The sequence below is a fragment of the Peromyscus eremicus genome, chromosome 13 (genome assembly GCF_949786415.1).
Source record: "Peromyscus eremicus chromosome 13, PerEre_H2_v1, whole genome shotgun sequence".
Classification (NCBI taxonomy): Eukaryota; Metazoa; Chordata; class Mammalia; order Rodentia; family Cricetidae; genus Peromyscus; species Peromyscus eremicus.
The window spans coordinates 4,207,638-4,219,760 of NC_081429.1; the positions used below are offsets into that span (position 1 = coordinate 4,207,638).

General features: G+C 44.0%; 2 protein-coding genes across 3 annotated transcripts in view; both read left to right on the top strand.

Annotated features, from left to right (window-relative positions):
• LOC131923443 (UDP-glucuronosyltransferase 1-6) overlaps nt 1–12,123 on the top strand; it is a 68,808-nt gene that overhangs the window by 37,275 nt on the left and 19,410 nt on the right. The gene's annotated exons all lie outside the window — the stretch shown is intronic.
• LOC131923574 (UDP-glucuronosyltransferase 1A5-like) lies at nt 2,020–2,938 on the top strand. The gene is given in 2 exon segments (XM_059278706.1): nt 2,020–2,517; nt 2,519–2,938. Coding segments are annotated over 2 exon segments (918 nt in total).

The following is a 12,123-nucleotide window of genomic DNA, read 5'->3' on the forward strand; positions in this document are numbered from 1 at the left end:
GGCCAAGCTGCCCACCCAGCAAGGGTCCTTTCAAAAATCATCACTCCACTCCATCTAGAGAGTTTTGCAGGGCTTCCTTCCCTCTGTGTCTCTCTCGCCTCTCTTCTTCTGCTCGTTCAAATGTCTGACACTGAATGTATAATACAGACTTTCTGAGTCACTTTGCCCTAAGTCATAGCTCAGAGCATCCTGCTCATGGAAAGAACATCACCAAATGCTTCTGATAGCTCCTTTGACCTCTCCTTGGTTCATTCAGTTGCCTTTGGGGGTCCTACCTCCAGGAACTGGCTGCCTCTCCCACTGGATGTGGAGGGGGTGGCTTTCTTGAAAACAATGGCAGCAGCAGCTCAAGCAGAGACCAAAAACTTATCAGTCACCATTTACATCCTTCCTAGAGTTCCTTTGACCACTTCAACAAACAGGAGGGGTCTCAACCTAGACCCAGGTCATTTTGTATGTTTGTTGGGAGAAGGGAAATGATAGAATTTGATGTAGACGTAGAAGACCAGAAACTGAGTATAGGGTAAAACATACAGAGAAATCTGAGGACAGGAGAAAGAGCCAAGGAAACAGAACAGAGAAGTTGCTTTTGGAAAGGAAGTGGGATTCTGGACTCTTAACCTCCTGGAGAGCCACAAAGGATTGCTGCACAGTGACACCTGGTGGCCTATAGGGAGCATTTTGCAAACACACATCTGCCCAGTAGTAGATCTGTTATTATCAGAGTAAGTCTCCAAGTCAGTGGCTTCTCTTCACATGGAAATTCTCTCTGTACAACCATAGCTGCTGACCAGACTTTGCAGAAGGTCTTAGGTACCTTGAGGTAGAATGCTAGCCAGCCCTGGGACATGCTCCATGAACAGCAGAACCTCAAGCCAAGTAGAACCAAGACAAGGCAGCAACTGCTGAACACCTATACAAGAAATACTTTGGGTGGGGACCAGACTCCTGGTTATATGTGATCTGCTGACCTGCCCAACTCAGTCTTAAAGTTAGAACACAGGCTCCACAAGAATGCACCCCATGTTGTTATCACAGAAAACATCCATATCAGAACACAGAGCTGCCATTGATCATGAAAAGGAGTCTGATCACAAACTCTAGGAGGTAGTGAAGGCCCAGATTAGTGTCCGCCCAGGCCCCTAAACAGGGGGCTTATGGCTGTAGCCCTCATCACAAAGGGGAACGGAACTTCAGATGAGCCGAGATCCCAGGCCAGATGTAGGCTCCATCTGGTGAGTAGACCAAGGTAACAACAGCTCCCGAGAAGGAGCAGGATGCTGTTTTTTCATAGATTGGTCTTGCCTAGGTATGCTTCAGATAGCATTGACTTGATAGCATGGAGTAGATACCAAACTTTCCACAAAGCATTGAGTAGATTCAAATAATCAACTCATGAGTTCAAAATCCTTCAAGCATTCCAACATTTGGTATCTGCCAACTACTTCAAATTCAGTGTTCCTGATAATTATCATCACATGCTAATAAATGCATGAACTAGTGAGTTCAAAAATTCTCTTTTTTCCAAGCTAGCTTAGCAGTGGTCTGTGTTCTATGATGTAATGACTGCTACTTGAGAATGGAAAGAGAGACTTCAAGGAATTACTCAGCTGGTTGTGTCCAGAGGAGAAGCCATGTTGGGTATCCAGCCATCAGAGATACACCAATGGCTGAAAGAGAAGGAAATGATGAAATGAGTGCACACAACATTGTTTTGAAAATTGAGGGCGGGGGGGGGGAGAGAGGTAAATAATGCTTAATGGTTCAAGAACAGCCATAAGTGTAAGGAGTTTTTCTGGTAGATGTTAAGAGAGGCTTCTCCTTGTGTGGAGGCACAACGTTAGGACTGTAGTGAAAGTCCGCCATGGATTTTTCATGCAATGATTAACTGCAGGGGGGCATTGTCCCTACCAATGACATGCCATTATGCAAGGTGACTTGATGGTTATATAAAATGAACAAACTCATGTTTGGGCACAGACGGGTAAGGAAGGTTAACCTCTGTGGGCTTCTCTGGAGATGGCCATGGGACTCCAGGTGTCTCTTCGAGGACTCTCAGGGCTGCTGCTCCTGCTCTGTGCCCTGCCCTGGGCTGAGGGTGGGAAGGTGCTGGTGATTCCCATGGAGGGCAGTCACTGGCTGAGCATGAGGACCATTGTGAGGGAGCTCCATGCCCGAGGCCACGAGACTGTGGTCCTGGCTCCAGATGCGTCTGTGTACATCAAAGCAGAGGATTTCTTCACTCTGAAGACCTATGCTGTTCCATACACCAAGGAGGAATATGCACATGACTTGCTAATCCTCTTTCAAATGTTCTTTGAAACCGAATATTCTGTCATGATGGTATTAAACAATATGGAACTTATGAAAAACATATCAACGTTCTACCAGAGAATTTGTACGAGTCTATTGTACAACAAGGGCCTTGTCCAGCATCTGAACTCCAGTTCCTTTGAAGTGGTGTTAACAGACCCTGCGAATCTCTGTGGGGCATTTGTGGCGAAATATTTGAATATTCCTACCTACTGTGTTTCTTCTGCGCTTCATTCCTTCTGAGGTTGACTTTGAGGCTGCCCAGTGTCCAAGCCCTCCCTCATATGTTCCAAGGTTACTCACAAGGAATTCAGACCACATGAGCTTCCTCGAGAGAGTCAAGAACATTCTCTACCCTCTGCCGTTCAAGATCATGTTCCACTTCTCTTTTGCTTTCTATGAGAGCCTGGCCTCGGAGCTTTTGCAGAGAGAGATGTCTCTCATGGAAATTCTCAGCCATGCATCCATATGGCTCTTCAGGTTCGACTTTGTGTTCGACTACCCCAGGCCCATCATGCCCAATATGTTCTTCATCGGGGGAATGAACTGTGTCCTCAGAAAGCCACTCTCTCAGGTCTGTATTAGGCCTCTATCCAAAGCCTGTTCCACCAATATAGCTTTGTAAATGTCCTTATTCTGAGTTGCTCATCTATCTGTTCATCTTTCCATGAACTTTGGTGAGTTAAATCCTTAAGGTATCCTCAGTCGGTTTATCAGGATTTGAGTGCCTAATGAGAAGAGTGGGAGGCGGTTGTGAGGGTCTCTGATAGAACCGAGGAGCCATGGTGGGAGTCCACCGAGTTTGTCCACTAGCCATGACAGTGTCTCCCGAACATGATATTTCCAGAATCTGTGGAGGACCAGAGAAGCTGAGCTTGCTCTCAGACTCTCAGTGGTAGTTTCTGGAATTCAGATATTGGCTCCAGGGTGGGCCTATTCCTTTGCCTAGAGAAGGCAGTAAGCCTGAAGTGAACCTGGATCGCACACAAAGCTGGGAGTATTTTCTGCTAAGGCACCAATCAGTTTGACCTGATGGCCCTTAAGCGCACCGGTCCTCCTGGACTTCTGTTCTCCAGTCTCAATGACCAGCTCTTCACCCTTACCATCTCCTCTGCTTTGCCCTGCATCTGGGAAGAGAAGCAGATGAGGATGGGTTCGCTTTTCTCATTTTCCTCACCACCAGTGCTCCAGTATTGGTTTGAATGTGTAGCTCATAGATTCAAGTTGCACATTTTCATTTTTTGTGTATCAAAACTCGCCTCTGAATCTGCCCAGGTCCTAAGTAAATGTCTCATACTGGGATTTGCACAAGTTATATTTGCATGTTAATTGTTCTGCCCCAACACATGGCAGTTAGATTGATGGACAGAGATGAGCAATATTTTGATCACATCTTATCACTGAGTGACATACTTTTTACTTACCTATCTGATCTAATACTATCTTTTGTTACTATATTACTCCACCCTTTACCTCTAGTGAAATATTTTATTAGAATTTTATTTAAAATGCCATTTTTTAAAAAAACCTTCAGCCTGGTGATATTTGTTAATATGTATCTGACTTTCTTTCTCTTAATTTATATAATCTTGGGGTTTTACAGTAATCATTTTCTTTTTTCATCATTTTCTTTTTTCTTTTTAATTGTGGAATTTGGTGACTCCCAGGGAATGACAGGATTAAAGGCGTGCACCACCACACTGGGTTTCATGTTTCTCTTTTCTGACATTGGGTTATCCATGTGGAAGGGAGCCATCTCCCAACCACCTGTAGAGGTATGGGCAGCATTAATCTTCCAATGGATAGAACATGGTTCTGAGTTCTGCAGAATTAGGGGCATGGCTCTGTGGGAGGCCCTTGCTTTGGATATAGCACGTTCAGTCTTCTTGAAGTCAAACCAGATCTTCCACAAAACTAGGAGTATTTTCTGCTAAGGCACTGAGCAGTTTGCACTGATGTTTTCTAAGGAACCCCTGCCCTTCCTGGATCTCTGGTCTTTGGTTTCTGTCATCTCCTCTTTGCCTGTATTGAGTCTGTTTTGCCTTGTGTTCTTGGGGAAGCAGATCTGGAAGAGCAGGTTTTAGACATTAAATTTGTATTCTTCATGGTCAGTTTTCCAAATTGGTTTTCAAAGTGAATTTGAGGACCTCTTCTCCTTGAAAACCTGTGACATTCCATACACCATGGAATGATATAGACATCACCCTCTGAACTAACTGCTAATTTTCTTTGAAATGCAATTTTCTGTGAGGATACCTTTAAAAAATAATGGGAAGTAAGAAACAATGTATCAACATTCCATGTGATGTCCTGCATGGGTCTGCTGCACAACAAGGCTCTGGTCCCAACCTGAACTACAGTTCTTTTGATGTTAACAGACCCTGATTTTTTTTGCTCTTTGCAATGTACCTGGGATGTTCTTGCTGTGGGTTTTCTGCACCATCATTCCCTGTGAAATAGACTTTGAGGCCACAGTGTCCAACTTCACCCCTTATATATGTCGAGGCTGCTCACATGAGCTCCCTGCAAAGGGTCAAGAACATGCTTACCCTTTGACCTTGGAATACATGTGTGCTGTATCTTTCACTCCTTTAGAGAGCCTCACCTCTGAGCTTTTGCAGAGAGAGATGTCCTTGGTGGAGGTTCTCAGCCATGCATTGATATGGCTGCTCCTAGGGGGCTTTGTGTTTGACTACCCCAGGCCCATCATGTCCAATGTGGTCTTCACTGGGGGCATAAAGTGTGCCATCAGGAAACCACTCTCTCAGGTATGCATTGGAGCCATAATTTATCTTTACAGTATTCTAGTTTTCTAAATATCTCATTTTCATGTGATCGTTAGTCTCAGCTTTCCAGGGATTTTTTTTTTTTCCTTACCTGAATTCTCCAGTGTGTCTCTAATATTTTCAGCTTTCAAGATAGCTATAACTGACATTTCAGGTTTACAATGGTCATTGAGGGGGACTACAACGCCACACTGAGGGTCTCTCCTGGGACTGAGGCACAGCAATGGGACATCACCAACACTGCTTACTTGTCTAGTCACTGTCTTTCTTGAGGTGAGATGTTTTTCTGAAGCTGGGCAGATGCAGAGAAACTGAGCTGGGACCTGACTCAAGTGGACACAGATTGCTTTCAGATCTTCAGTAGCAAGATAAGGGAGCTTTTTACTCAATAGTCCTTAATGATGCTCTCTAGGAGGGCTGGGTGTGTGCTCACATGACACCTGAGAATGGAAATGGAAGCAGTCAGCATGCAGTTTTGTTTACATCTTCTCTCAATTTTTACTAGCTACCTTTCAGGTACTCCAGAGTCACATGACTAGTGTTTCTAAACGTTCTGCAGATGCACCAAAATTGTCACATTTTTATGTTTTGTACGTCTAATACATCTCTGAGATTCTCCAGTTCCGATGGAGATGTCTTCTACCTTCCATTTCCTGCCTTAGAATCACCAATATTTGCAGAGAGTTTATTAGCATTTTTAATAATTGTCACCCTGTAAGTATGGAAGATAGATTGGTACATGAAGCACTTGTGTTGTGGTAATATACTTCGCTCTTATCACTAAGTGACATATTATATAGCCTACCTATCTGATCCCAGTATTGCTGTCTTATGCTGTTTTCATATTATTCTTACCCTTACATCTAATTAAATATTTTAGAATTTTGGTTAAATGTTTAAAGTGCTTTAAAAACTCACTCCTGTTGATTTCTCTTTTACTTTTTTTTTTTTTTTTGGTTTTTCGAGACAGGGTTTCTCTGTGTAGTTTTGCGCCTTTCCTGGAACTCACTTGGTAGCCCAGGCTGGCCTCGAACTCACAGAGATCCGCCTGGCTCTGCCTCCCGAGTGCTGGGATTAAAGGCGTGCGCCACCACCGCCCGGCGATTTCTCTTGATCTAAGAATTCTGTCTATTCAGATAGGATGGACTTGATTTCATTTCTCCCAATTAGTATAAATTCATTCCTTTTACATTATTGTTTTTCTTTAACATTTCCATCTTTAATCTTACTTTTGTAATTCAGTGGCACTCTCTGTCTCCATGGAGATGTGGTGGAGCTTGCCCCTATCTCTAATTCTCACATTTCCTTCATTTACTAACAAGATCTTTTGTGATGATGTTGGACCACTCATGTGAATTAGGACAGTCTCTCCCCTTCAAGGTCCTCAATGTTAGCTATAATCTTTTTGCCATATGATGTAACACTGTCTATAGTTCCAAGAATTATGATATGGGCTTCAGTCTGGTGTCTACTTTGCCTCCAGCAGGCAACCAATCTACTTGAGTGAGCCCCTGGATCTCATTCAAAGCTGGAAGATGTTGTCTGCTGAAGCACCGAGAACTTTAGTCTGCTCTCTTCCTTCAGACTCCACTAAGGCAGCTATCGACTGGACCATGATCTTTGCTGACAGCACGGATTTTATCTGATGTGTTTAAGGTGCCTCATCTAGTTAGACACTCAAGCGAAAGCCAGCTTTTTGTCAAGTTGCTCTGGTCTGTGTCCCCTGGATACCACAATGAGTTTGATATACCTTAAATATCCTTTTGATGCTTTCAGCACCTGTGGTAATTGTGAAACCAAGATAAGGCCAAGTGTAGACCTAACATGAGACTAGCCAATAGTGGAATTTTGAGGTGTTTGCTTATATTTTGGCCAGTCTTGAGCAATGATATTCTTTCATTGGAGAGAATAAAGTGGACTGATTTATAACGCTGAGGTCTTAATGACTTGTTACAGAAATGGTAGGAATATTATTATACCCACTCTACTAGGTTACTTGTTTGTTTGTTTAAGACAGGGTCTCATTATACTTTAGGTTGACTTGGAACACACTATGTAACTGATGACGACTTTGAACTCTTGCTCCTCCTGCTTCCACACCCCAGAATTATAAGCATGTACCACCATGTCCAACTAAATTAAACTATTTTTTAGAGTTAATAGTGGCCAACTATTCCTAAATAATTGAAATTTTAAATATATTTAATAGTTATATATTAACTGATCTGAGGGCCATTTTTAATTTGTTTATCCCAGAGTATCATAAGAACTGCTAAGATTAAAACCTGCTTCAGTTCCCTTTTCATTTTTAAATGCAATGTTCGAGAATAAACTGTAGCTTTTTCAGAGGAAGATATCTGGCACAGATTTCCCCCAAAATGGGAGAAATTAAGTCTTAAGGTGCTGGGCAATCAGTCTTCCAGGAAATAATACAGTTTGCCTAAGCAATAGTTTAATGCCAAAGAACATGCAGGTATTCACAAAAATTTTAAAAATCTAAGTCAAAACTGTTAAAAAAGACTTTGCTGCATGTCTCTTCATGAGTCTAGTTGAGATGTAGGGTTCTGACCAAACAAAATCAACAGCACACCCATGGGGAGTTGCTACCTAGAATATTTCTTTAGGCATAGCATCTGGATCCTTGTGTGCTTTGGGGCTCTGAGCACATGGCAGACCCCTGCAGTGAGAGAAGCCATCAACATTGTCCCCACAGTGCTCTTTATAGGCATCCTCCATAGTCACATGTGTACAAGAGCTGCATATTGAACCCGGGAAAGAGATGGGGTCCCTCCTCCAGGAACTGGTCACCTCTTCCATGAGATGTGGTGTTGGGAGTGTTCTTGATAATGCTGAGAGCAGCAGCTGAAGCAGCAAACAGATTTCAGGTTCTGACTTCTCAGCCCAACTTCTCCATGTAAATGGACATTTCTCTCCCACCCAACAGTTCCCAAATAACCACTCAGAGGCTTGTATTAATTATAAATACTTGGCTGGTAGCTCGGGCTTATTACTAATTAGCTTTTACATTTAAATTAACCCATAATTCTTATCTATGTTTAGCCATGAGGCTTGGTACCTTTTCTCAGTATAGCATTCTCATCTTGCTTCCTCTGCATCTGGCTGGCGACTCCTGACTGCCCTTCCTCTTCCCAGCATTCTTAGTTTGGTTGCTCTGCATATACTTCCTGCCTGACCACTGGCATTTTATTAAACCAATTCAAGTGACAAATCTTTACAGTATACAAGAGGATTATTAAACAGCAGCTCCATACATTCTTTTCCTTTTATAGGCATTGCATGGATGGGCATGGCCACTGCCTAGACTCAGATAATTCTATATAGATAGCCATAAAAGGGAAACAATGGGATTTGGCATGAGATAAAACATATGGAGAAGTGGCAGGTACAGAGAGCAGATGGAGGAAAAGAAGGCAGGGAACTAACTTTGGAGGAGAAATCAAAGAACATTTATCTGAATTCCTATCCTTTTCAATAGGGTGAAATGCAAAGGCTACTTGCACAGTACAGTGGAGACACATAGGAGGCATATTCATATACACATCTGCCCAGCTGCTGAATCTGCTCCCAGTTAGGTATTAAGGGTGTGGCTTTGCTGCAGAGGGAAATCTCAGCTTCAACAACCAAGCTGAATGGGCAGAATGACATATACGCAGTGAGGTGGAATGCAGGACACCCCAGTAAAGCTCACACAATGGTGAGTGGAACCCCGGGCATGTAGAGGAAGGAGGTGGAGCAACTGCTTAGTATTTGTGAGAGCAATTCCCTGAGGCAGGGCCAGATTCCTGGTCATGTGCACAGTCCCCACAGCTAGAGTCCTGCCCTCGACTGCATTTCAAATTTGCTTTGCCATCCTGACATTTGAAGAGTGTACCATAAGATCACAAGCCCATGATGTTCTGGGGAATCCAGCCTTGTAAGAATTTTGAGCCAGCAAGAACTGTAGAATGGAGCCTAATCACAAACCACAGGAGGCCGTGGAGGCCCAGGTTAGTGCCCACCCAGGTCTTTTAAGGAAGTGCAGAAGCATGCAGCCGTCAGTATCTAGGAGAAGAAAAATTTGGCATCGGCTGGGCATTTGCGATACATTGTCCCAGATTACTACAGTTATATCACAGTACAGGAAATGCACCAGTCTGGAGATCCAGCAATGTCTTTGTTTCTCAAACTGCCTTAGTAGTGTTCTGTGAGGCAGCTTGTAGTGGGAAGAGTCCTGAAAGTGTTTCTGAGTGTATCATGTCTAGCAGAGAGTACAATAGACACCAACTACTTTAGTTATTGTTCTATTGCTGTGAAGAGACATCATGACTGAGGCAACGTATTTTAAGAAGCACTTAATTGGAGGCTTGCTTATAGTTCAGAGCGTGAGACCATAACCAATCATGGCAGGGAGCACACAGCAAGCTGGCAGGCATGGCACTGGGGCACTGGTTGAGAGTGTATGTTTTATCTAAAAGTTGGAGGCAGAGAAGAGAGAAAGGAGAAAGAGAGGAGAGAGGGGAGCAGGAGGAGAAAGGTGAAAAGTTTGGGCACCAGGATAAGTCTCTTCTCCAACGCAGCAATCCAAATCAGACCGAATCACACCAAATTAAGAAAAAAACCAGGTTTAATGGGTAAACCATTCCCAGATGATTTTCTAGCTCCCCCAGAGAGGAGACAAGGAAGAGAGCCTGAAAAACCACATGTCTGTTTTCTGGAGGGCAGTTTAAATACCCTGTGGGGATGGTCTTGAGCATCTCTGGGAGAGGAGCCATGTTTGGCGGGCTTTCTGAGATGAGGCAGGGTTTGAAGAGAGAGAGATGGGGGAGGGGGATTGAGGTGGAGCTTCTACTAGAACAAAAGGGAGGGAGACATAGACAGTGACAGAGGCAGAGACAGATATAGACTGGGCCTGGCATGTGTTAGGGTTCTGGAGAAGTCCCACAAAAGACCATCATCCACATATGCAATCAGCAAAAACATTTATTATCTTGAGAAAGCTTCCAGTGTGTTGGGGCCTGCCATCCCATACAAAGGCAAGATGGCAAAGACCCCGAGAGAGGTGTATAAACTCCTTTTAAGCCTAACTAAGGAGAGTGTCCAAGGAAGTTATATCATCTTAGAAATGATTGGCTTATGCGAGTGGCAATCATGTTAGTAACTTTTAATTGGCTAGGGTTAGTTAGGGGGTTGTCAGGGCTACCGTTATCCATTTTTGGGCAGGCCTGGACAAGTCTCAGGCTTTGTCCTTATTTGGTTATTACCTTGAACTGTTGATTATGGTGGCTGACTCAGTGGCCCAGGTTTGCTACATCTTATCTCCCTTGTCCCTGTTGTCAGGGCCACCAGTGATTAATTGCCCTTTGTTCATGGCTCTTCATTAGAAGCAGCTTGTTCAGTTTCAGGAAACTGAAATTGAGGCCTGATCTCTAAGAGAAGACTGAGTAGCCTGTTATGGTGTCTGCTCGGTCCTCTCAGCATGGGCTTTTGAAATCTCAAACCCCACTTGCAGTGACACACCTCCTAATCCCACCCAAACAGTTCCATGAACTAGGGACCAAACAATCAAACATATGAGCCTATGGGGGCCATTCTCATTCAAACTACTGCACCAACCATCGGTTCTTCTCTGAGTTCAATGGCTGACAAAGAAAGAAATGATTACATCAAGTGAGTGTGCAGAACCTTGTTTTGAATATAGGAGAACAAATGAGGTGAACTCTGATATTCAGTAGGTAGCAGCCATGGGCCACTGGAGTTTAACGCATGAACAGCTGATAAGAGGCGAAGGGTAAGATAGTAGTCATCGCCAAGTATGGATTTATTCTGTAATGATTAGTGGAAGGAGGGCACTGTGCCACACAGTGAAATGCTGAATGCCAGGGAACATGGAGATAAAGAGATGATTAAACTAGGATAGGGGTCACAGCTTGGTAAGGTAGGTCCATTACTATGGGATTCTGGAGTGATTCTAGAACCCGGGATGCCCATGTAGAGCTTGTGTGGCTGCTGGTTTTCATAGATGCCAGACAGCATACACATCTTGAAAACATTTTTTTAAATTTTATTTTATAATTTAATTTAATTTTACATATCAGCCACAGATTCCCTTGTTTTCCCCCTTCCCCCTTCCACCTTTCCCTCAGCCCACTCCCCATTCCCATCTCCTCTATGGCAAAGACTCCCCTGAGGATTGAGTTCAACTTGGTAGATTCAGTCCAGGTAGGTCCAGTCCCCTCCTCCCAGGCTGAGCCAAGTGTCCCTGTATAAGCCCCAGGTTCCAAACAGCCAGCACATGCACTGAGGACAGGTCCCGGTCCCACTGCCTGGATGCCTCCCAAACAGATCAAGCTAATCAACTGTCTCACTTATCCAGAGGGCCTGATCCGGTTGAAGGCCCCTCAGCCATTGGTTCATAGTTCATGTGTTTCCATTCGTTTGGCTATTTGTCCCTGTGCTTTATCCAACCTTGGTCTCAACAATTCTCGCTCATACAAACCCTCCTCTTTCTCACCAAATGGACTCCCAGAGCTCCACCTGGGGCCTGGCCGTGGATCTCTGCATCTGGTTCCCTCAGTCATTGGATGAGGTTTCTAGCACGACAATTAGGGTGTTTGGCCATCCTATCACCAGGTCAGTTCGGGCTGTCTCTTGACCACTGCCAGCAGTCTTTTGTGGAGGTATCCTTGTGGATTTCTGGGGACCTCTCTAGCACCTTGCTTCTTCCTATTCTCATGTGGTCTCCATTTACCATGGTCTCTTATTCCTTGTTCTCCACCTCTGTAGTCAGTACCCCCTTAGGGGCAATAGAGAGGTTGGCATTGCCTTAGTGAAATGATTTTTCCTATTTCCAACATCTACTGTAAATATAGAACTAAGGTGCAGCTGAGGCCATTCCACCAACCAACCTTGAAATCTTAGGGTGCTCAGAGGGAGTGTGATTCTAGTAACACAGTTTTGTGGCTTCCAAACCATGCAGAGATTAAATGTGAATTTAAGCCATGTAGTGTGTGGTGAGTTGATACAA